Below are 25287 nucleotides of genomic sequence, written 5' to 3' on the forward strand. Positions count from 1 at the left end.
GCAGATCAGGAATCTCCCAGGGAGGGACCCCTGCTCTCATCCCTGCTGGAGCACAGGCATCAGCACAGTCTCTCCAGGGAGCTAGGCCAAGAGGAAGGTCCTGCGATGCTGTGATCCTGCTGGGTCCTAACGGCCAGGGAGCTCACTTGGACAAGGAAACGGAGAGGACAGGAGGGGCCTTGCTGCCACCCAGAGTGAGAGCTGGTAGAGCCCTGTGAGGCAGGGAGGCTCTAGCGAGGCTGGCGTGGTGAGGAGACCTTTTACTGCACCTCAGCCCCACTTCAAGGAGCTCTGCCTCACTAATCTGCAACCCTGCTGCCTTACATGCAGCGGGCAGGCAAACACTTGTTGAGTGAATACAGACATCGGCCCCCTGGACTTCCATGGGCTTCCAGCCCCATCTCTTCCAAAAGAGATTTTTCACGTGCCAGAGCTCAAGAGCTGCTGTCTCGACATTCACAGCATTCTCTCACATTTCTTGGACCACCAACCCAGCCTCTGGAGAAATCCACCAGAGAAAAAGGGGTGGCCCTTTTGTTTAACATGACCGGCAGCTTTTGAGATGAGTCAGAGACTGCAGAGACCTTTGAAAAGGCCCTTTGGACCTGTGCACTCAGGAGGACACACTGTTCCCACAGTGGGGCGAGGACCCAAGGCTCCCTTGAAGCAAGGAGGCCACCTCTACTCCTTGAGGAGAGCCCCCAAGTCAGTGATCAAGAACTCGGTTACAGATGCACCCCCTCCTGGCAATTACTTTTCTTTCTTTCAACTCCTAAGCCCCATTAGAGGTGCTGAGCTGAGGCATTCAAAGACAACCAGGCCTGGGCCCTGACCCAGAGAGACTCTCAGTGGTGGGGGAAGATAAGACCAAGCAGAACGAGGTGATAAACGCCCAAGAAGGAGTGGCAATGAGGTTGCAGGCAGTTGCTCTTGGCTGGGATGCCCGGGAAGGCTTGCCAGAGGAGCTGTAGGGCAAGTTAGGTTTTGACAGGGAGGGAACTAAAGCTGTGTTTGGAACATGCTCTGAGAACAAGCTCACGGACCCACCCAGTGATTCTGACTCTACCACATTCAGTTGATCCCCTGGGAGCTCAAAGTTGCTATTTTATTTGGAAGAAAGAGGGAACACAGCTTTCAGTGGAGTAGAGTAGCCCATCAAATCGTCTTATTCTTTCATCCCTCAAAAAAGCTCTCCTTCCCCAGGGCCCACATGTTTAAAGTTATTCCAGACCAGACATTCCAGAATTCTGGTCTCCTTCCAGAATTCTCCCTGGACCATGACCATGGCAAAATGAATGATTCACCGTGGCCACTGCTCCAGATAGCAGCCAGCTAAACCAGAGTCTTGAACCACGCACGACCATCGGCTTCCACATGCCTTAGGATCGATCATGGGGCTGAGCCTGCTAGAGCTGTAATTAAGAAAGACACCCTTCCTCTCACACCATTACAGGTGGCTGGCAGCCCAGTCCTGCCCCTTATGGCCTTGGGAGCCCCAGTGAGCATCCCAAGCTGTGAAGCACCTGCAAGCTTCCCTGGTTAATCACTCTGGCTCTCACTGCCCCCAGAAGTTTGTACAATTACTAAAGATCATCACTAAGGGGTTTGAGTTCTAGTATCCTGGTCTTGGGCAGAGCTGTGACCTCTCCTTCTGTTCTACGCTGTTATAAAGTTCAAATGTCAAGTGATTGGCTTCCTTGGGTTGCATAGAGATGCTCCTTAAGTCTCAGGGCCCATTATCAACTATTTTGTCCTTTTCAATCCAGATGTGTCAATTTTTATTTTTTAAAATTTATTTATTTATTTATGGCTGTGTTGGGTCTTAGTTGATGCACGGGGGCTTTTTCTAGTTACGGCGAGCGGGGGCTACTCTTCGTTGCGATGCGCGGCTTTTCAGTGTGGTGGCTTCTCTTATTGCAGAGCATGGGCTCTAGGCACGTGGGCTTCAGTAGTTGTGGCACGCGGGCTCAGTAGTTGTGGCTCGCGGGCTCTAGAGTGCAGGCTCAGTAGCTGTGGCACACAGGCTTAGTTGCTCCACGGCATGTGGGATCTTACATACCGTAAGATCGCTCGAACCCGTATCCCCTGCATTGGCAGGCAGATTCTTAACCACTGCGCCACCAGGGAAGTCCCCAGATGTGTCAAATTTTAATTTCATTTTTGCCCCCTCTAACACAGCCCTCTGGAAGCATGTTTCAGCCCAGAGGTACTAGGTAAATTGAATAGAAAAGGGCTACTTCTTTGAGCCCTTGAGAATACAGATAATAGGGATCAGACAACCCAGTCAACAGTAGTCATGAATGGAGGACCAAAGCTTTTTACCAAGACCTCACTTATTTCAAGAGGCACCTGAGCACTAGTTAAATTCAGCACAGATGCCCAATGGCAGTGACATGGAAAAAGAGAGAAATACTACTCTTAATTTTCTTAGAAAACCAGATGAGGAGAGGCAGGAGAATATAATGGATCAAACAAGAAAACAAGGCTGAAACTTCTGAAGAAGATGTACTGAACAGACCGTACTGCTCTGGACAGGTCTTCCCTGGGCAGTGAGCTGTGGCAGCTCTCTCTCTTTTTTTTTTTTTTTAATAAATTTATTTATTTAATTTATTTATTTAATTTATTTATTTTTGGCTGTGTTGGGTCTTCGCTTCTGCACACGGGCTTTCTCTAGTTGCGGCGAGCGGGGGCTACTCTTTGTTGCGGTGCGCAGGCTTCTCATTGCGGTGGCTTCTCTCGTTGTGGAGCATGGGCTCTAGGCGCGCGGGCTTCAGTAGTTATGGCTCACAGGCTCTAGAGCACAGGCTCAGTAGTTGTGGCGCACGGGCTTAGTTGCTCCGTGGCATGTGGGACCTTCCCAGACCAGGGCTCGAACCTGTGTCCCCTGCATTGGCAGGCGGATTCTTAACCACTGCGCCACCAGGGAAGCCCCCGAGGCAGCTCTTAATCAATGGGAAGAACTGCCCGGGGCTGCAGGCAACATGTCTTCCTGTGAAGGCCCTTCTGTGCCCTGATGACCAAGCCATGCCTCAGAAGGCAGATGAGCCTGGCTGAGCCTGTGCTTAGGAGCTGTATAACCCTGGGAAAGCATGCATCAAACCTCGCTAAGCCTCAAGTCTCTGTCTGAGAAACAGGGCAAAGAACATCACCTACTTCATAGGAACCTTGTGAGGATTAAATGAGGAAATACCTCTGAAGTGCATTGCACAGTCTCTGTCACAGAGGAAGAATAAACGGTAGTTAATACTATAAAGCAGACAGCCTCTTCAATAAGTGGTGCTGGGAAAACTGGACAGGTACATGTAAAAGTATGAAATTAGAACACTCCCTAACACCATACACAAAAATAAACTCAAAATGGATTAAAGACCTAAATGTAAGGCCAGACACTATCAAACTCTTAGAGGAAAACACAAGCAGAATACTCTATGACATAAATCACAGCAAGATCCTTTTTGACCCAGCTCCTAGAGAAATGGAAATAAAAACAAAAATAAACAAATGGAACCTAATGAAAACTTAAAAGCTTTTGCACAGCAAAGGAAACCATAAACAAGACCAAAAGACAATCCTCAGAATGGGAGAAAATATTTGCAAATGAAGCAACTGACAAAGGATTAATCTCCAAAATTTACAAGCAGCTCATGCAGCTCAATAACAAAAAAACAAACAACCCAATCCAAAAATGGGCAGAAGACCTAAATAGACATTTCTCCAAAGAAGATACACAGATTGCCAACAGACACATGAAGGAATGGTCAACATCATTAATCATTAGAGAAATGCAAATCAAAACTACAATGAGGTATCATCTCACACCGGTCAGAATGGCCATCATCAAAAAATCTAGAAACAATAAATGCTGGAGAGGGTGTGGAGAAAAGGGAACACTCTTGCACTGTTGGTGGGAATGTAAATTGATACAGCCACTATGGAGAACAGTATGGAGGTTCCTTAAAAAACTAAAAATAGGGGCTTCCCTGGTGGCGCAGTGGTTGAGAATCTGCCTGCCAATGCAGGGGACACGGGTTCGAGCCCTGGTCTGGGAAGATCCCACATGCCGCGGAGCAACTGGGCCCGTGAGCCACAATTACTGAGCCTGCGCGTCTGGAGCCTGTGCCCCGCAACAGGAGGGGCCACGATAGTGAGAGGCCCGCGCACCGCGATGAAGAGTGGCCCCCGCTTGCCGCAACTGGAGAAAGCCCTCGCACAGAAACGAAGACCCAACACAGCCATAAATAAATTAAAAAATGAAAAAAAAAACAAACTAAAAATAGAACTACCATACGACCCAGCAATCCCACTACTGGACATATACCCTGAGAAAACCATAATTCAAAAAGAGTCATGTACCAAAATGTTCATTGCAGCTCTATTTACAATAGCCAGGACATGGAAGCAACCTAAGTATCCATCATCGGATGAATGGATAAAGAAGATGTGGCAAATATATACAATGGAATATTACTCAGCCATAAAAAGAAACAAAATTGAGTTATTTGTAGTGAGGTGGATGGAGTTAGAGTCTGTCATACAGAGTGAAGTAGGTCAGAAAGAGAAAAATACAGTATGCTAACACATATATATGGAATCTAAGGAAAAAAAAAAAAAGGTCATGAAGAACCTAGGGGCAAGATGGGAATAAAGACACAGACCTACTAGAGAATGGACTTGAGGATATGGGGAGGGGGAAGGATAAGCTGTGACAAAGTGAGAGAGTGGCATGGACATATATACACTACCAAACGAAAAACAGATAGCTAGTGGGAAGCAGCCGCATAGCACAGGGAGATCAGCTCGGTGCTTTGTGACCACCTAGAGGGGTGGGATAGGGAGGGTGGGAGGGAGGGAGATGCAAGAGGGAAGAGATATGGGAACATATGTATATGTATAACTGATTCACTTTGTTATAAGCAGAAACTAACACACCATTGTAAAGCAATTATACTCCAATAAAGATGTTGAAAATAAATAAATAGTTTTCAGCTGAAGAGGGACATGCTGCGCAGATCATCCTGAATGGCTGGTTTTAGCTTTAAGTTTCCATTTGCATGTTGTTAGCTAAACCAGTCATTCTGACCTGACAGAAGGCTTGACTGTTCACTTCGCCAGTCTCTTCCTTGAGGAGGAAGAAAGGTCATCAGAGGCCACTAAGGAGAGACCAGCCTCTAGACCTCACACAGGCCACCTGGATGACTGGACCTCACAGCAGAGAAGGGCAGATGCTGCCACCTGCAGCATCGGGCACCCCAACAAAGATGTTCATTCAGACTCCATCCTTGGGACCAAAGTTTCAAAATGGCATTAGTGGTTTAAAATCAAAAAGCCGTTTGCGGGCTTCCCTGGTGGCGCAGTGGTTGAGAATCCGCCTGCCAATGCAGAGGACATGGGTTCGAGCCCCGGTCTGGGAAGATCCCACATGCCGCGGGGCGGCTGGGCCCGTGGGCCACAATTACTGAGCCTGCGCATCTGGAGCCTGTGCTCTGCAACAAGAGAGGCCACAATAGTGAGAGGCCTGCGCACCGCGATGAAGAGTGGCCCCCGCTTGCCACAACTAGAGAAAGCCCTCGCACAGAAATGAAGACCCAACACAGCCATAAATAAATAAAAATTAAAAAAAAAAAAAAAAAGAAAAAGAAAAACATGCCTTTAAAAAAGAAAAAAGCCCTTTGCCTGCCCAAGTTTGGGGGTTGTCCACCAGACTCCTGCCTGCGGCCCTGTCTCACACACAGGCCTATGGTCAGACCTGCTGGGCCACCAATTACTCAGGTGAGTCACCGCCCACCTGTGAAGATGGCAAAGACGCATAAGCAGCCCTCTCCCGTGGGAAGAGAACTTCCCGAGGGAGGGAGAATGCTTAGTGCTTAGAGAGCTCTGTAGACCTGGCCCAGCCACTCAGTGAAGGAAACAGTCATAAAACAAAGCTTACAAAGTCCTTGTGATAACACAGGAAAACGCCCAACCAATGTTACAGGAAAACAAAAATAAAAGATACAATAACTACATAAAAAACAAACCTACTTGGAGGAAAATAACAGATGCAAGCACTAACCACTGTTAACATTTCAATTTGTCTGGATGACATAAGGTGGATGGTTTTTCTTTTTTAGGTAAGAAGTGGTGTTTTTGTTTTTGGTGGATGGCTTTACTTATTTCAACTGTTCTGTATTTCATTTATTTATACCCTTACCTTGTTCCAAAAATTATTTACAGCAGTTTGGTGTGAATTTTCCATTATAAACATTATTTTTACAAAACATAACCTGGCTGAAGCCACAACTGTCTCCAGGAGAGAAGACTCACCCGCCTTCGCTCTCAGCATCTGTGAACGTGGTTCCCGAGGTGGCCGTGAAGTAGACAGAGCTGGAGCCGGTGGAGTCACTCCTCTCCCGGGCAAATGGGAACCTTCGCCGCCGGGCCACTTTCTGGTTCTCTTCCAGGTGGGATCTGAAAAGCAGGCTCATTTCTAGAAGGTGCCATTGGGCCCCATCCAGCCTGCCTTTCCCCTCACCATGAGGGAGCCTCTTACTACTGCTGCTCATTGAAGAGCTAAAAGCAGAGAAAATCCTGGGTCTCTACCCTCAGGAGAGCAAGCAGGGCAGCTCGCTGGACCCAGCCTGCACGCAGACCAGGTTAGTCAGAACAAAGCATTTCAGCTGCTACAACAGACCATGAGGGCCCAAAAGCAGCAAGAACTTGTGCAAGGCAAGGAATCAAGCACACGGCTTCCCTGCCAATTAGGTGAGAAGCTATAAAACTGGCTTCGTCCTTAGAGACGGACAGCAAAGGCTGAAAAGCTGTAGGGATAGGGAAAAGTTGGGGAGCGGGGGACAAGGCAGAAAAGGAGGCTGCATTACTCACCGGACCTCGCCCACAATCTGCCCAGCAAGCCCCTGCAGGCTGCGCCTCAGCTCCTCCACCTCCCCGCGCAGCGCCAGCAGGCTGGTCAGCACGAACTCCAGACGGCCCAGCACCTCCTCCTGCCCTTCTCGTGGAAGGCTCAGCAGCACCGCAGCATCACCAGCCTCACCTGGAGCTGCCCGCAACGGCCTCACTGCAGGAAGGAGGACAGGAGACACTGATGCCCATGGGAGAGAGTGAGGAAAAGATCTCGCACCCAGAATTCAGGAACACTTGTTTCTCACTGGAGTTCAATTTACAAAGATCTTTGAGGCTCAGAGAGCATATGTTCACAAGTCCCAGGTAATGATCCAGAAAAAAATCAAGGTCCCAACCTCCAAACAAGAGCCCTCTGTTCCAAAAATCTTCCCCACCAGGGCCCTTCAGCAGTACTGCATACCATGGCAGATCATGTAAAATGCTCACAAGAGTGTGGTATCCAGAAGGAAGGACAGCTGTCCTGCTAGAGTAAAAGAAAACCCTTTATCTGACTATATTTCGTGCCCAAATCCCAGGCAGTCAATACTAACCACACAGCAAAATTAAAATTGAGCTCACTCAAATTCTGATCTTTCACTTTACAAAGAATGGCAAAGAAAACTCTGAGCTCCTCTCAAGAGCTTCATTTAGTATCATCAGAGAGGGCCAAGGAGAAAAGGGGCAGTTACTGAGAGAAAAGGTACACTGGGAAAAGCTCACCCAAACCCCACTGGAAAAACACCATTGCCGAGCCCTGAATTGAGCTCTAGGTAAATGCTAACAGTAAATGCTAGAAAACTGACAGCTACCTAAGGCAAGTGGACTGGAAAATGTAAAAACAGAGAAGAAACCAGTAAGGCAGGACCCACAGTCCAAGCAAGTATAAAGCTGTTAAAGGAAATCTAGTAACAATCTAGGCCAGATTACAATACACATCCAACAGTGTTCCAGTACGTAAAGCAAGAAAGATCCCTGGGAATGCGGCCACTTTCTCCCAACCTCAGCAGAAGAAACACTAGAGCTAAGAAATTACAAACAAACAAAATACAAGGAAAAGAAAGGAAGGACAAGCACACTTGCAACACTAGGTTACTACCTAGTGCTATAAAACGCTAGCCAATGATTGCAATCTAAGGTGACAACTCTTTGAAGACTTCAAAAACTAACTTTTCCAAACCATCTGGCATTTGGTAATCAGAGGAAACACTTGTTCCCAATTAACACAGGGTGAGATGATTTGAATGCTCCTCTATCACACACACCTGGGAGTGGTTTGAACCAGCCCTAGATGCTTTGCTCCAATGAGTTAACATGAAAGTTTTGCAAAACTGAAAGCGCTACCCATTTCAGCCGTGGCTGGCTCCCAGCCATATTCAGCTTCAATTGCAGTAAGTGCACTCCCAGCCCCATGCTGTGGAAAGTCCACAGGACTAGGTGACCAGGCCACTCAGGAGAGCAAGCAGCGCAGCTACCACTTACTTGCTCTGTGACAGCCTCGGGAAAGTTACACAATCTTTTTCAATATCGACTTATAAGAAGGATTTTAAAAACTTGGACTAGATAGTCTCCAAGGTGCCTTCAAAACTTAACACCTAATTTAATACATAAGCCTCAAAAAATTTTAATTCCTACAAGACTAGTTTTTCCTTTTGCCTTCTTTTGGACTTTTCCTCTACTTATTAAACAGCTCACCCACACTAAGCAAGTGCCTTTAATATATATATAGCACTCCTGTGGCCAGAACTAAACGTGAAAGCTAAGCCTTTTCGCAATATACTTTCCTGCAATTACAGGAGAAAGACGACAGAAGAGGAAGACTGCTTTTCCTTTTCAATAAACTTTCCCCAAACGTGAAACTCTCGGACCTCGCACCCACCCTCCTATTCCTTCCTCCGTTGTCCTGTCCCACAGGTTCTGCTAAAGGCAGCCCCGACCCCAGGCCCACCCCTCAGCAGTCACTGAGGCCTCAAGGGACCGTCTCCTACCCTGGCGTCCCGGCTCTGAAGTCTGCATGTAGTCCAGGGAGCTGGGCTGGCTCTGGCTCTGGCTCCGTTTCCACCGCTGGCTGTAAAGGGCACATAGGAATCCAAGGCCCGCGGCGGTGCCCAGCAACAGTCCTAGCCCGGCGCGGGTGCCACCCAAGGCCCCCAGACTAGACATGCTGCACCTGCAGCCCGCGTGAGCCACCGAGAGCAAGCGGGCGAGGGAGGAGGAGAGAGATTCGTGAGCGTGGTCCACCCATCTCCAAGGTCGAAACCCTGGAGATAATCTCCTTGCCCAGACCCTGGGCACCCACCACCCTCACCCTAGTCCCGACCCTAAGGTTTCTGCTAGCCCCGGACCTGGCTACCGCGCGGCTCAGCCGGCCCGGACGCAGCGTCCCCTCAAACACGCCCCCTAACCCTGATTCCGGAGTCAGGTTGCTGGGCCTCCAAACTCCTCCCCCAGCCTCACGACACTGCAGACCACAAGCCCGCCGCCCTGGCTGCAAACCCCTGGCCTCCCCGCCGCGCCATTTGAAGGCCCCCTGGCCTGTCAGGAGCTCAACTCACACTCCTACCCCGCTGCTCACTACTGTGGCAGCGGCCGCCGCTTCGCGCTGTCAATGACCGTGACGTCATCAAACGGTGCCGACCATCAGCCCCGCGCGCCTATAGGAAGGCGGGGGTGAGAAGATCATCGAGGCTCCGCCTCCGGTGCAGGGTTTTTTTCAGGGGGCGGGGCCACGGGCTCTACCAGAGGGGAGCAGCCAGCAGAGTAGGAAAGGGGAACCTAGAATGGGTTAGAAGCCGGGAAGAGGGGGAAAGCTGGGAGATCCCTTGGGCCGGATGCTAGAGCAGTAACCCCCACGGTCTGGCCAGCTGAGGTTCCATTTCCCTCCATTCACACCAGATTACTTAGTGTTCCCGGAATATGCTCCGCGTATTCACCCTTTCTACCTTTTCGACTGCTGCTTTCTGCCTAGAATGACCCTTTCTCTACCTGGAAAACGCGACCCCCCTCCCACCTTTCCTTAACACTCGGTCATAACTCAGACTTTGTTTGATTTCAGCTTAATTTGTTTATGCATTTTTACTCAAACCATTTACTAAGCACTAGACAATAGTGACTGGCATTTCAGATTAGAACAGATAAATTGTTGGTTATCCACAAGAGGTCCCTGAGTCCCCAGGGCCAGCTTCTGCCAGTTGACACCTAAAAACTTATATTGTAGATGCACACCCCATCATTAAAAAAAAACTTAAACCTTACATTGTCGTTATAACATTAATCAAGGACAGGGTTATAAAAACTTTTTTAATTTCCAGAATGTAAATGAAATTCATTCCTCTAATGATAACATTTTTTAACATTTGGCTGAGGCTGAAACTTGGGTTTATCTCTGATTGCTTAAATTGGTTCAGATATCATTTCGGGTTTTTTTGTTTGTTTTTTGTTTTTAATCTGTGTTAATCATTTTTTTCTACCTACCTGTGGCCCATAGTTCCTTCTATAATTCTATTTTACTCCTGTGATTTTATGGAACTGTAATTTTAGAAACTAAAAAGACATGATTTTGTGCACTATGGTTCCAATTTTATCATCAGCATTCCTTAAAAGTTAAATTTTAGTTTAGTGGGAGCTGAAGTATCTAGACCAGTCCTTCCCAAATCCTTGACTAGATATTATTTATTCACTTTTTAATTGTGAGATACTTTACACATTTAAGAGACATTTGAGGACTTCCCTGGTGGCGCAACGGCTAAGAATCCGCCTACCAATGCAGGGGACATGGGTTCAAGCCCTGGTCAGAGAACTAAGATCCCACATGCCACAGAGCAACTAAGCCCGTGTGCCACAACTACTGAAGCCCACGTGCCTAGAGCCCCTGCTCTACAACAAGAGAAGCCACCGCAATGAGAAGCCCGCGCACTGCAACGAAGAGTAGCCCCCACTCGCCGCAACTAGAGAAAGCTCACACGGAGCAATGAAGACCCAACACAGCCAAAATTTAATTAATTAATTAATAATAAAAAAGTACATTTGATGTATAGGTACATTGCAATGAATCAGTGAAAAGCAATGAGGTACCCATCCCACCGCCTAAGGAACAGAACTTCACCAATACCTCCTACTCATTTTTTTTTTTAATTTCCTACTCATTTTTAAGGACTCGGTTTGATTAGTACCTCTTGTGATACACTAAGAGATTAACTATGTTGTCCTGGTGGTGAGAAAGGAATGTTTTTAATATCTTTTCCATATTTTTCCTCATTTTTCTGAAATAACCATATATTTCTTTTCTAATAAGAAAAAATATTAACTTTACTTTAGAGGGAATAAAAACCCGTTTCCTCTGGGAAACTTTCCCAGACCACCATCTTAGTGGAATTAATCTTTTTATCTTTCTTTGCTCTTGAGGCTTGTTTACCTCTATTACACTTGGTTCCATGATTATTTGCTTTCTAGTCTGTCTACCCCACTGGGCTGCTCACTCTTCCAGGATAGAGTTCATGCCTGATTCATCCCCTATGCCTAGCAGAGCTCTAATGCAAAAGCCATCCATAAAAGTTGAATGGAGAAAAGAAGAAAATAAGGAATGACCAATATCCAGCCCCTGCCACACTGACAATGCTTTTGTTACCAAACCAGGTTTGTTTGCGCAATGTGTGGCAAGCCAAATGCTGAGACACAGAGGTTTGCGGCAGAAAAATAATTTATTCACAAGGCAGCCAAGCCAGGAGGTGGGAGAACAAATCTCAGATCCGCCTCTCTGAAGGCTTGAGCTATTTATGGGATAAAGAAGTAGTGTAGACTTAGGCATGGGAAAAGGTGATTAGAGGTAGGGAAAGGTGAGGTAAATAGTGTTTTGCACAGGCGTATCTGGATTATATGCTTCTTCATGGGATGCATGTTCAAAAATGGAGGGGCTTAGTGTGATCTGAGAGTGGACTTTTGGCCCTCTTATGTCAAAAGGTTGTTCTTTGGACACCGGTGAGGGCCCAGCTTTAGGGTCAGTGGTCCCAACCAGTCTTAGCCAGCTTGAACTGAACAAGAGCTGATTCAAGGTTCTGAAAAAACAACTTAAGCCCCTGTTACTATAGCGACCCATACTTCAGAAGTGTTATCTGTAGGGGTGGTTAAGGAGTCTTGTGATATATTACCCAGGCTATGCGATGCCTGGAGGGTATGAAATTAAAGAGAGGAAAAAAACAAATTAAAGCTAGCTTAATCAGTGAAGGTAGTTTACAAGCAGAGGGGTTTTTAACAAGCTGTTCCTTACCTGTTGTTCTGTAAAACAGGCTGAAGAATTTCTGCTAGTCACAAACCTCTGTTAACACTGTGGGCACAGTTTCATTTTCATAATGAAAGCTGAGTTGTAGAAGAACAATTTCTCCTCTTTTTACAGGGAAGGGAGATCTGCCAGATAAACTGATTGTGGCAAGGGGCGAGGCCAGATGGGAAAACCAAGTAGGGGAATTCATTTCCTCCTGGATATTAGAGATGTTATCTGGTGTGCATGCGTCTGCCAGGGGAATCAGCCGTGGGCTGGGTGATTCTGGATGGAGTGCTCTATCTTATGCTGCATCTGCAGACCACTTTTGCAAATGTAATAAATCCCTGGCAGTCTGAGATAGGCACTGCCCTCCTGTCTCCTCCCCACCCCTCAACCGCCCAGCCTGAGAGAAGAGAGTAGAGCAGACCCCAAACCCCTGTTCTGCTCTCTGCCCAGAATACGAGAGCCTTATGTACCTAGTTCTTTCAAGAGAGGCGACATATGCCTTGGGATGGTGGCCTTACCTCTTGTGTCTAACCTCTAATACGCTTGACACTTAAAAAAAAAATTGTTCTTATAAAATATTTAATGGCTACAAAATAATACTTATAATACATGTATAAAAATTGAGTACATTTATAACCCTTTGTACCCACGTCCTAGCGTAAGAAAGAGAACATCATTTTTGTCTTTTAAGAACCCTGCGTTCGTTGTTTTGCGTATACTGAAGAATCCTTGCATCCCTGGGATAAATCCCACTTGATCATGGCCTCTTTTTAATGTGTTGTTGGATTCTGTTTGCTAGTATTTTGTTGAGGATTTTTGTGACTATGTTCATCAGTGATATTGGTCTGTAATTTTCTTTTTTTGTGGTAGCTTTGTCTGGTTTTGGTATCAGGGTGATGGTGGCCTTGCAGAACGAGTTTGGGAGTGTTCCTCCCTCTGCAATTTTTTGGAAGAGTTTGAGAAGGATAGCTGTTAACTCTTCTCTAAATTTCGATAGAATTTGCCTGTGAAGCCATCTGGTCCTGGACTTTTGTTTGTTGGAAGATTTTTAATTACAGTTTCAATTTCATTACATGTGATTGGTCTGTTTACCATATTCACAAATTAAAGAATAAAAACCAGGGGCTTCCCTGGTGGCGCAGTGGTTTGGAGTCCGCCTGCCAATGCAGGGGACACGGGTTCAAGCCCTGGTCTGGGAAGATCCCACATTAGTTGCTGCAGAGCAACTAAGCCCGTGCGCTACAACTACTGAGCCTATGCTCTAGAGCCCGTGAGTTGCAACTTCTGAGACCGCACACCACAACTACTGAGGCCCACACGCCTAGAGCCCATGCTCCACAACAAGAGAAACCACCTCAGTGAGAGAAGCCCACGCACCACAACGAAGAGGAGCCCCTGCTCGCCACAACTAGAGAAAGCCCACGTGCAGCAACAATAACTCAATGCAGCCAAAAATAAATAAATAAATAATTTTAAAAAGAATAAAAACCATATGATCATCTCAATAGATGCAGAAAAAGCTTTTGACAAAATTCAACACCAATTTATAATAAAAACTCTCCAGAAAGTGGGCATAGAGGGAACCTACCTCAACATAATAAAGGCCACATACAACAAACCCACAGCAAACATCATTCTCAATGGTGAAAAACTGAAAGCATTTCCTCTAAGATCAGGAACGAGACAAGAATGTCCACTCTCGCCACTATTATTCAACATAGTATTGGAAGTCCTAGCCATGGCAATCAGAGAAGAAAAAGAAATAAAAGGAATACATATTGGGATAGAAAATGTAAAACTCACTGTTTGCAGATGACATGATACCATACATAGAAAATCCTAAAGATGCCACCAGAAAACTACTAGGACTAATCAATGAATTGGGTAAGGTTGCAGGATACAAAATTAATGCACAGAAATCTCTTGCATTCCTATACATTAACAACCAAAGATCAGAAAGAGAAATTAAGGAAACAATCCCATTTACCATCACAACAAAAAGAATGAAATACCTAGGAATAAACCTACCTAAGGAGGCAAAAGACCTGTACTCAGAAAACTATAAAACACTGATGAAAGAAATCAAAGATGACACAAACAGATGGAGAGATACCATGCTCCTGGATTGGAAGAACCAATATTGTGAAATGACTATACTACCCAAAGCAATCTACAAGTTCAATGCAATCCCTATCAAATTACCAATGGCATTTTTCACAGAATTAGAACAAAAAATTATACAATTTTTATGGAAACACAAAAGACCCTGAATAGCCAAAGCAATCTTGAGAAAGAAAAACGGAGCTGGAGGAATCAGGCTCCCTGACTTCAGACTATACTACAAAGCTACAGTAATCAAGACAATATGGTACTGGCACAAAAACAGAAATATAAATCAATGGTACAGGATAGAAAGCCCAGAGATAAACCCACGTACCTATGGTCACCTAATCTATGACAAAGGAGGCAAGAATATACAATGGAGACAAGACAGTCTCTTCAATAAATGGTGCTGGGAAAACTGGGCAACTACATGTAAAATAATGAAATTAGAACACTACCTAACACCATACACAAAAATAAACTCAAAATGGATTAAAGACGTAAATGTAGGGACTTCCCTGGTGGTGCAGTGGTTGAGAATCCGCCTGCCAATGCAGGGGACACAGGTTCAATCCCTGGTCCAGGAAGATCCCACATGTTGCAGAGCAACTGGGCCCATGCACCACAATCGCTGAGCCTGCACTCGGGAGCTGCCGAGCCACAACTACTGAAGCCCACGCGCCTAGAGCCCGTGCTCCGCAGCAAGAGAAGCCACTGCAGTGAGAAGCCCGTGCACTGCAACAAAGAGTAGCCCCTACTCGCTGCAACTAGAGAAAGCCCGCATGCAGCAACAAAGATCCAACGCAGCCAAAAATAAATAAATAAATAAAATTTTAAAAAAGACCAAATGTAAGACCAGACACCATAAAACTCTTAGAGGAAAACACAGGAAAAACACTCTTTGACGTAAATCACAGCAAAATCTTTTAGGACCCACCTCCTAGAGTAATGAAAATAAAAACAAAAATAAACAAATGGGACCTAATGAAACTTAAAGGCTTTTGCACAGCAAAGGAAAGCATAAACAAGACAAAAAGACAACCCACAGAACGGGAGAAAATATTTGCAAATGAAGCAAGAGAAAGGATTAATCTCCAAAATATATAAACAGCTCATGCAGCTTAATATCAAAAAAACGAACAACCCAATCAAAAAATGGGCAGAAGACCTCAATAGACAGTTCAGCAAAGAAGATATACAGATGGCCGAGAGGCACATGAAAAGATGCTCAACAACACTAATTATTAGAGAAAGACAAATCAAAACTACAGTGAGGTATCACCTCACACCAGTCCAAATGGCCATCATCAAAAAATCTACAAACAAGATTCATGAGCATTGCTTGATGCTCAGGAATTTCAAAAGAATAAGATTAGATGATTGATGACAAGGATTTCTGCAGAAGAGCTATGCAAATAGACCTCTCAGAATGGGCACAGGGGTGGAAGATGAAATCTATCCCATGCAAAGTCTCACCAAAGGTTATTCAGAGCAGAGGAATCTTAATAATCAAATGGACAGAATGGCCCATTCTACAGATGTTGAGAACATCCCTAACCATCTGCTGCTTGTGCAATGGCTTCATGAACAAAGAGAATCTAATGTCTAAGACGAAGGTCATTCATGGGCTGAATCACATGGACTTCCCCCAGACAACATGATCTGGTTAATACAACTCCTGAGGGCCCAAACTGCCAACAGCAGAGCCCAATACAGTGTATCTTCCCTGGTACTGCAAACCAGCCAGCTATGTGGAGAAAGATGACTATTTGTGGCTTCCTTCCATCATTGTGAGGCTGCGATATCTACACAGGCATGAACTTTATTCTGAATTTGCATATGATAGCCCTGCCTGTCTGCAAATTTACAAATTACTTTAATGCCCAATGATGCACTCCAGGGCTTCCCTGGTGGTGCAGTGGTTGAGAATCTGCCTGCCAATGCAGGGGACATGGGTTCGAGCCCTGGTCTGGGAAGATCCCACATGCCGCGGAGCAACTGGACCCGTGAGCCACAACTACTGAGCCTGCGCGTCTGGAGCTTGTGCTCCGCAACAAGAGAGGCTGCGATAGTGAGAGGCCCGCGCACTGCGATGAAGAGTGGCCCCCGCTCGCCGCAACTGGAGAAAGCCCTCGCACAGAAACGAAGACCCAACAAAGCCATAAATAGATAAATTCATTTTTTAAAAAAATGATGCACTCCAAAACAATGGCTAAATCTCTTCCTAAAAAAGTGAAACATGGACTGTTGCCTATGGAATTCACTGGCCTATAACACAGAAGCAGCTGCTCTTATAAAATGAATGATAAACTGGACAATTGAGGACCCAATTTAGGAAACAGCAGAGAAATGACTTTTAGAGTTTGGAGTGCTGTCCTACAGAATAATGTTTAAGCTCTGAATCCAAAACAAATTTATATTTTGTTTCTCCCTTACCAGAATACAAGGGTCCTGGAATGATGGGGTGGCGTGAGAAAGGAAGGAGGCATGGTCCATTGTATTAATTGACACCAAATCACAGACCGTACCTAATGTCTCTTCTGCTCAAATGATCAGAGACTTGAGATGAACAAGATTTGAGGACACTTGCCAAAGAGATTTGGGGAAGAGATGTGGGTAAGATCAACTAAGAAGACACCCAGAGCGTGAGAATATTTGCAGCCCTTGTAAATCTCACCAAAAAGGCCGGAATTGTAGGGAAGACTCTCTTATGAACTATTTCAAACATAAAATGGTGTCCATAAAAAAATGATAAAAACCTGTGTACCCACTACCCAGATTATGAAATAAAACAGTACCAGTACTATTTAAGGTCCCTGGGTAACCTTCCATGATCTCACCATCCTTACTCTCTATACCCCCTCCTAGATGTAACCACTGCTCTGAATTTAGTTTTTTATGTCCCCATTCATGACTTCGTAAGTTTATTACACATGTACATATCAACAAAAAATATGTCAATTTTCATATTTTTCCATTTTATATACATGGGAGCACACTATCTGGATCCTTCAGCAACTTATTTATTTTTTGCTCAAGATTAGGAAAAGCATCCATATTTAATTTTCAATAATGTATAATTGTCTAATGAGTGAGTTTATTATGATTGTAGTTAGCAAATACCTTTTGAGTATTATATAAGTTGTTTCTAAATTTCTTTTTGCTATTATAAATAATTCTGTAATTTTTGTACCTGTATTCTTGTACATTGAGTTTATCTTGAGTTTTCTGTATGAGCAATCATATTGTTTGAATAAAAACACTCATTTATGAAAAAAAGAAACCTACAAACAATAAATGCTGGAGAGGTGTGGAGAAAAGGGAACCCTCTTACACTGTTGGTAGGAATGTAAGTTGTTACAGCCACTGTGGAGAACAGTATGGAGGTTCCTTAAAAAACTAAAAATAGAACTACCATATGACCCAGCAATCCCACTACTGGGCATATACCCTGAGAAAACCATAATTCAAAAAGACACATGCACCCCAATGTTCATTGGAGCTCTATTTACAATAGCCAGGACATGGAAGCAACGTAAGTGTCCATCGACAGATGAATGGATAAAGAAGATGTGGTACATATATATAATGGAATGTTACTCAGCCATAGAAAGAAATGAAATTGAGTCATTTGTAGAGATGTGGATGGACCTAGAGTCTGTCATACAGAGTGAAGTAAGTCAGAAAGAGAAAAACAAATATCACATATTAACGCATATATGTGGAATCTAGAAAAATGGTACAGATGAACCTATTTATAGAGCAGGAATAGAAAGGCAGATGTAGAGAACGGACGTGTCGACACGGGAGGTGGGGAAGGGGAGGGTGGGATGAATTGGAAGATTAGGTTTGACATAAATACACTACCATGTGTAAAATAGCTAGCTAGTGGGAACCTGCTGTATAGCACAGGCAGCTCAGCTCGGTGCTCTGTGATGGCCTAGTTGGGTGGGATGCGGGGGGAGGGAGGTCCAAGAGGGAGGGGATGTGTATATGCATATGGCTGATTCACTTCACTGTGCAGCAGAAACTAACACAACATTGTAAAGCAATTATACTCCAATCAAAAAAAAAAAACAAAACCCTGCATGTCTGTCTCCACTCCATCCCTTTTCCTTTTCTCAGAGGTAACTACCCTTAATATTACACTTATCATTTCCTTTTCTTTTTAATCTGCCCACGCATGTCTTTATCTCCGAACCATATATTGTTTAATTTTGCATGTTTGTGAGCTTTAGGTCAATAGAATTATTCTGTATTTTTCCAAGATTTGCTTTTTCATTCAGCATTTTCGTTGCTATAGTTTCCATTGTATGAATCAACCAAAAACTCCACTTTTGATGGCCATAAAGACTGTTTCCAGTTTTTTGCTAGTTACAAACAGTGCTATTATGAATATTCTTTTTTTTTTTTTTTTTAATATTCTTGTATGTGTATCCTGATGCAGTCGGTGAGTTCTCCTAGGTTTATCTAGGAGAGGTTTGGTGGGTCACAGTGATGCATGTCTTTTTTTTTTTTTTTTAAATAAATTTATTTATGTTTTATTTATTTTTTGGCTGCGTTGGGTCTTCGTTGCTGCGTGCGGGCTTTCTCTAGTTGCAGGGAGGGATGGCTACTCTTTGTTGCTGTGCGCGGGCTTCTCATTGCGGTGGCTTCTCTTGTTGCGGAGCACGGGCTCTAGGCGCACTGGCTTCAGTAGTTGTGGGGCATGGGCTCAGTAATTGTGGCTCGCGGGCTCCAGAGCGCAGGCTCAGTAGTTGCAGCGCACGGGCCTAGTTGCTCCGTGGCATGTGGGATCTTCCCGGAGCAGGGCTCGAACCCGTGTCCCCTGCCTTGGCAGACGGATTCTCAACCACTATGCCACCAGGAAAGCCCAGTGATGCATGTCTTAAGCTTTACTAGATGATGCCGAATTGTTTTCCTTGTTTTCCAAGTTGATTGTATCAGTCATAACAATTTGCAGTCCCAACAGTAATGTTTCAATTGTTAGACATCTTCACCAATACATGATGCTTACACATTTTTATTTTTTGCAAATCTGTAAAGCAGTATCTCACTGGTTTAATATGCATTTCTGGGATTTCTAATGATATTGAACATCATATTATAAGTTTATTGGCCATTTCCACTCTCTCTTTTGAAAAGTGCCTATTTGAGTCATTTGCCCATGTTTCTTCTATTGATTTATCTTTTTCTCCCTAATTTGTAAGAGTTCTTTGTATGTCCTGGGCATTAATCGTTTGTCAGTTTAACAAATCCTTTGTTAATCTTGAACATGTCTTATCTCTCTAGCTAAACTGTTAGTCCTGGAGGTTGAGGATAGGGATAGAGAGTACAGAAAAATAAATTAGAACAGTAAGGATCCTTTAGGATTACAACTTCCTATTTCCCTTATACCTTTCTCCACATGGGTCAAAGTGCTGGAGGCACAGAACGTGCCCTTCAGTGAAGTGAAGATTTTTCAAGAGCCTGGGAGGGAAGGTTACAAGCTGGCTTTGTTTTGCTTTCTTTTTCTTTTCTTTTTTTTTTTTTATTTGCTCCAAGTATTTTATTTTTTTATTTTTTTATTGGGGTATAGCTGTTTTACAATGTTGTGTTAGTTTCTACTGTACATTGGAGTTCCCTGTGCTATACAGCAGGTTCTTGTTAGTTATCTATTTTATACATATTAATGTATGTATGTCAATCCCAGTCTCCCAATTCATCCCACTGTCTTGCTTTCTTTTTAAAGAACCAATCACAACAAGGCAGAAAAAGAATGTTGAGTTGTCAGATTTTGATACATTCAGATGAGGGCGTGGACGCGTGGAGGTGAACTCGCTGCACTCTCTTTGGTGGCTGGTGAGGGCAAGTTTCTTTTGCCCCCAGGTGTTGCCGTGTGAGCTCTTACACGTGCGCTGAGTCTCTCCAGCTTCGCCGGAAGCTTTCTGAACCGACAGCCAGATTCCGTTGGTTTAAGTCTCTCCAGGCCTGGCACTCAGCCAAGCGCTCAGTTCCTTTACAGATTTACCTACAAGGCCACAGAAATGCACGGTTCCGCCGCTGTACTAGGAATTGCAGTCGGGAAGGCGGGAAAGAGCAGTGCACCCGAGGGGTCTCCTGCCTGTCTCCCGCGCGCTGAAGGAATCTCTGGAGAAAGTGTCTTGGGGCCGGGAAGTGGGGATCCGCTAAACATTTTAGAGGCGTCCCCGGGTGCGGTGGGCAGGAGCTTGGGAGGCCTCAGTGGGGTAGCCGTCTGCACCCTGCTCTGCTTCACAGGGGAGGGGGCGGGGACCAGGAGGACTTTGTAACCTGTTATTGAAGGTGTTGCAGTAACAGGGCGCAAAGTCAACACGCGCGCAGGGCGCCACGGCCCACCGCAGCCTGCAGAGCCCGGCGGGCCACCCGGGTCTCCGGTCCGGGGCTGGGGGAGCGACACCTCGCCCCCCCTCCCCCCCCGCGCCCAACACAGATCCCGCCTCGCCGCGGGACGACCCGCGGAAGCAGCGGCGGGCACCAAGGGTCCCAGGGCGCTGCCCTAGCGCTGGGGGCGGGTCTCGAATCGCCGAGCTCCGGGGCGTGTCACGGGCGCCAGCTCCTGATTGGTCGGCCGGGGCGGTAACGGGCCAGGAGCTGCTGGATTGGCGCAGCCCGAGGCCAGAGCAGGAGTAACTGGACTCCAGGCGGCCGGTCGCAGTCCCGGAGCCCGAGGGGCTGGCGTCTGCGCCGGGCCCAAAGTCTAGGGAGAGAGCCTGACCGGGACGCGCGCACCATGCCCTACCTGCTCATCAGCACCCAGATCCGCATGGTGAGTACCCGCTGGCCATCCCTGGGAGTTGGCGTTCGGCCCGGGTCAGGGGTGGGGGGGCGCTGCAGACCGCATCTCGGCGCCTCCCTCCCGGGCGACGCCCGCGGGTGGCCGGACCCGGAAGCCGCCCGGAACACGCCCCCCTGGGCGGCCGGGAGGGAGGCTGGGTCTTGGACTCAGCCTGGATCCAGGGACTCAGAGAGCTCTGGCGGCCCGGCGACTACAGCGCCGCGAAGGGGACCAGGTTAGTGCGTCCCCACCACCCAGCGAGCTCCGGGCGCCTGTGGCTCCGGTCCTACCTGCCTGCGGGAGGTCGGAGCCTTCGGGAGGGACCCAGGAAGTCCTGGTCTCACATGTGCAGCACCCACTGCCCCACACAGAGCCACTCCGCCAGGGAGTGGGGAGTGGGAGTGGACTAACCTGAGGGAGAGAGGTTTGTTAAAGAAAAGGATGTGCTAAGACGCCAAGACCCCTGTGCCGAGTGGCCCACTAGCTGCACCCTTACGCACTTCCAGGAAGAGCTCTCCTGAGACCTTAGAAAAGGAAGAGAAGAAAGAACCCGAGACTGCCCATGGGGTTAGAGATGGGAGAACACCATTCAACAGTCAGAAACCACGCCCCTTTCCCTGGGCGCAGTTTCCTCTGCAAAAAGAAGGTGCTGGTTGCTCCATGAGTCCCCATTTGGCTCCCCAGTGCTTGGGTGATCCATCAGAGGGTACACAGCTCCCTTGGGATGCAGGAAATAACAGATGGGATCACCACTGGGTGGGAGAGGTCTCGGCAGTGCCACAGGGCAGTGGTTTAGGAACCAGTCAGCTGTGCAGTTGTTAAAATGTAGACTCCTGGACCCCTTCCCAGACCTCCGTAAGCACTCTGGAAGCCTGGGGCTTGGGAATTCAGTGCTCCTCAAGCAATTTAAAAAAATAACAGTTTCATTGATATATTATAATACATATCACCACAGAATTCACCAAAGTGTACAATTCAATGGTGATGGGGTTTGTTTTTTTTTTTTAGCTTGCTCAGGGTTGTGCATCCATCAACATAGGCAATTTTAGAACATTTCTATCACCTTAAAAAGAAACCCTGTACCCATACCCTGTCCTTAGCAGTCACTCCTCGTTTCCTCCGGGCCCCTCAGCCCCAGGTAACCACCTGTCTACTTTTCGTTGTAACATGTGGTCTTTGGCCTCTTTCACTTACATGATGTTTTCAAGGTCCATCCATATTGTAGCACACATCAATACTCGTTCCTTTTTATTGTCAAATAAAATTCCATTGAATGGCTATAGCACATTTTATTTATCCACTGATCAGTTGACAAACATTTAGGTTGTTTCCACTTTCTGGTTATTATGAATAATGCTACTGTGAACATTCGTGTGCAAGTTTTTGTGTGGACATATGTTCTCATTTCTCTGTTCTCCAGGTGATTCTGATACACAGATATAGGCGGTGGTGCCTGGCGTGAAGGTGCCAGTAGTTGGGCATTGCCCAGCCCGGCCTAGAGGGTGCAGGGAGGCCCCGCATGGCTCAGCCTGATCACTGATGGACTCCACCCCTTCCCAGCTTGTGTTTAGCCCCCAAGATTCCTTTCCTCTCCCTGCAGTCTTTAACTGAAGCGGGCTCAGAGCCGGCAGGCGGGGGAGGAAGGAGAGGTGAGACCGCTCACCTCTACCTGGCAGCCAGCCAAGCAGCCGCTGTGACTTACCTTGCAGGAGGTGGGCCCCACCATGGTGGGCGATGAGCACTCCGACCCAGAACTGATGCGGCATCTGGGGGCCTCAAAAAGAAGCGTCCTGGGAAACAACTTGTAAGTAGTAGCATTCCTAAGGATCTTCTCCTTGCCAGCCCCTAGACCTGTCTCTGTTCCTTTTACACAACAGGACAATGCCACTGCCTAGCCTCAGGACCCCTCTGCCTGCATCCTGGGGATCTGTCCTCTGTAGGCTTTCTCTGAGAGCTTTCCCACTGGCCCTCCCTTCACAAGGGAGCCCCTGGACAAAGTCCCAGGACAGAGTCCGGTTCCCTGAGTATAGGACTCTGCAAGTGGACTGCTCCTTGCCCTGCCCTCTCATCTCTAAACTGGATCCCATCAAGGCAAAGACAAGCACAGAGAAAGGCTTCTGTCTTGAAGAGATGGCTAAGGAACAAAGCTCAGCCCTAGAAACAGGGAGAAGGGAGCCTGGGTCCTGCTTCCAGTTCAGCTGCTGCCTGGGGACTTAGCCACTTCCCTTGGCATCCTTCACACCAGCCCCAAGTCTAAACAGTGATTGATGCTTCCTTTTCTGCCCCTCACCCCTTCCTGCCGTAGGCAGGGAGAACTCCGGCTACACAGGCTCAAACTCCTGAGAAGGGTCACCAGAGTGCACCCCAGTTAAAAGAAGGGAAAGAGGAGGCGAGCTGGCCGTAGCCCCTTGGTCAGGGTTGGAGGGCAGAAGCCAACCCCATCCCTTTGCCATAAGGCTTTTGTCTCTGAGATGCCCAGCCTGGGGCTTCAGCCCTTTATCTACCTGATGGCCCTTCAGAATCAATTAACCCTGAAAGAAGGGAAACCAAGCATTCTCCATCCTAGGGAGTGGCACTCCGAGCCAGGAGCTCTTGGGGGCCAAACTGACTGCTCCACGACTGCAGGACAGCCAGGCAGCAAGAGGGCAGAGGCCTGGGGGAGGGTCCCAGGGGGAGCAGGCTGCTCCTGCTGAACGGGCAGTGGCCCAGGGCACATGGAGCTGTTGTCAGACTCATGCTGGTTCTACTCTCTGGATGACATCGGGAAAGCTGCTTTACTCCTCTCTTTTCTCACTTATAAAATGGGAACAATTAACAGTACCTTCCTTAGGTTGTTGGAACAAATGAGATGATGCAAAGAGCTTAGTAGATGAGGGGCAGAGAATGTGTACTCAGCCTGGCACCCAGAAGGCACCCAGCAAATGTCAGTCCCTGTTAGTACTCCTGACCAGGCCTAGTCTGCAGCAGATACTAGCTTGGTACGCGGGGCTGTGCTGTTGTACCCCCTCACGCCACCCTCCTTCTCTTCGCAGCTGTGAGTACTACGTCAATGACCCTCCTCGAATAGTCCTTGACAAGCTGGAGCGCAGGGGCTTCCGTGTGCTGAGCATGACAGGGGTGGGCCAGACATTGGTGTGGTGCCTGCACAAGGAGTGACCCTCCCACGCTGAGGAGCTGCAGTCACCCCTTCTCTGGAGTGGTTGCCATGGGCCCCGACCCCAGGACCCTGCCTCACTCACCGCCCTGCCCATTCTTCCCAAGTCGTCATTTTCCTCGGCCCAGCACCACTGGGCAATGAATGGCCTTCTCTGAAACCTGCCTCAGCCAGTGGGGGGGCAGGGCCCCTGGCCCTGGTGCCCCCAGCTGCCCCTCCGGCTTCAGGCCTGGCGCGGGCCCTGGAGGAGGCCGTGTTCTGTGGCAGGCTGAGGAGCTGGCAAGAGCCAGGCTGCCCCTGGCAGGGAGCTGGGTGCCCCCACGGAGCGTGGCTCCAGGACTGCGCGCGTGGGTCCTGCGTAGCTAGTCCAAGCCAGTAAAGGGCTGTGATGAGTGGTCGCTCCTCTGCTCCGCTGGCCACTGACTCTCACCGTGCGGAGCGCCTCCCTGGGGTCTGCCCACTGCCTGGGAGGGAGAGCCAGGCCTGGGTGGAGCCCTCTGAGGCAGAACCCAGAAACCAGGGCCACGCTTGGGCAGGCCCACACCCTACACCTATGTATGCAATAGAGGTAGACTCTTTAAAAAAAAAAAAAAAAAAAAGTTTATTGGTGATGTTTAAGAAAAGGGCTGTGGGATGGGAGGGCTGGAGGCAGGAGGCTACGTGGGCTGCCCAGCCTGGTCCTCCTGCTGCATCTGGGCGATCAGCTGCTGCCTCTCAGCTGCCTGGCGCATGCGCATCATGACGAGGCTCTCATAGTCCCTCTCAGACCGCACCGAACCCTGGGGGTGCAGAGGGAGGACACGGGGGCGTCAGGGCGGCGGGGCAGAGCCCCGCGGATTCCAGACTCGGAGGACAGGGCCTAGGCAGAGCCGCCGCCAAGAGTCAAGGAGGGAGGATGCCCAGGAAGGGAAGGACCCTGGAACATCCTGCAATCCCAACTCACCCATGTTCCTTCAGAGCAAGCAGGCCTTTGGCCCCAGGCCAGCTTCTCAGCTGGCTCCCCTTCAGCCCATCTCAAGCAGCTATCACCCCACCACGCCTCCCCTTTCCCAGGCCCTTTACATCTACAGTCAGCTCAGGTGAATCACTTCC

General features: G+C 47.5%; 3 protein-coding genes across 5 annotated transcripts in view; 1 reads left to right on the forward strand and 2 right to left on the reverse strand.

Annotated features, from left to right (window-relative positions):
• Positions 1 to 21224, reverse strand: part of RMDN3 (regulator of microtubule dynamics 3) — a 31225-nt gene extending 10001 nt beyond the window's left edge. The window contains exons 1-4 of one of the 2 annotated variants that reach the window (XM_082387249.1): positions 21006 to 21224; positions 8865 to 9046; positions 6862 to 7054; positions 6304 to 6447 (exon numbers count right to left, since the gene is read on the reverse strand). In XM_082387249.1, the coding sequence (XP_082243375.1) occupies positions 6304 to 6447; positions 6862 to 7054; positions 8865 to 9046; positions 21006 to 21031 (545 nt within the window). In that variant the 5' untranslated portion in view covers positions 21032 to 21224. Of the gene's footprint in view, positions 1 to 6303; positions 6448 to 6861; positions 7055 to 8864; positions 9047 to 9431; positions 9582 to 21005 lie in introns of those variants that run through there. The other variant, XM_082387250.1, reaches the window with a different exon arrangement.
• GCHFR (GTP cyclohydrolase I feedback regulator) lies at positions 20863 to 24419 on the forward strand. Its single transcript, XM_082387292.1, has 3 exons — positions 20863 to 21032; positions 22751 to 22845; positions 24074 to 24419. The coding sequence occupies exons 1-3, from the start codon at positions 20997 to 20999 to the stop codon at positions 24195 to 24197; spliced, it is 255 nt and encodes an 84-aa protein (XP_082243418.1). The 5' UTR covers positions 20863 to 20996; the 3' UTR covers positions 24198 to 24419.
• A 352-nt stretch (positions 24420 to 24771) lies between these two features.
• Positions 24772 to 25287, reverse strand: part of DNAJC17 (DnaJ heat shock protein family (Hsp40) member C17) — a 38454-nt gene continuing 37938 nt past the window's right edge. For both annotated transcript variants that reach the window (XM_082387265.1, XM_082387264.1), the window contains exon 11: positions 24772 to 24974. In XM_082387265.1, coding sequence (XP_082243391.1) covers positions 24852 to 24974 — 123 coding nt within the window. In that variant the 3' untranslated portion in view covers positions 24772 to 24851. The remainder of the gene's footprint in view (positions 24975 to 25287) is intronic.

The sequence above is a fragment of the Balaenoptera borealis genome (genome assembly GCF_965194805.1).
Source record: "Balaenoptera borealis genome assembly, chromosome: 3".
Classification (NCBI taxonomy): Eukaryota; Metazoa; Chordata; class Mammalia; order Artiodactyla; family Balaenopteridae; genus Balaenoptera; species Balaenoptera borealis.

Excerpts from the sequence above, each read along its gene's own strand:
- GCHFR (XM_082387292.1), top strand. The coding sequence starts at position 20,997 with ATGCCCTACCTGCTCATCAGCACCCAGATCCGCATG. Across the intron at positions 21,033-22,750 it reads TCAGCACCCAGATCCGCATG|GAGGTGGGCCCCACCATGGT; the intron begins GTGAGTACCCGC and ends CTTACCTTGCAG. Across the intron at positions 22,846-24,073 it reads AGCGTCCTGGGAAACAACTT|CTGTGAGTACTACGTCAATG; the intron begins GTAAGTAGTAGC and ends TTCTCTTCGCAG.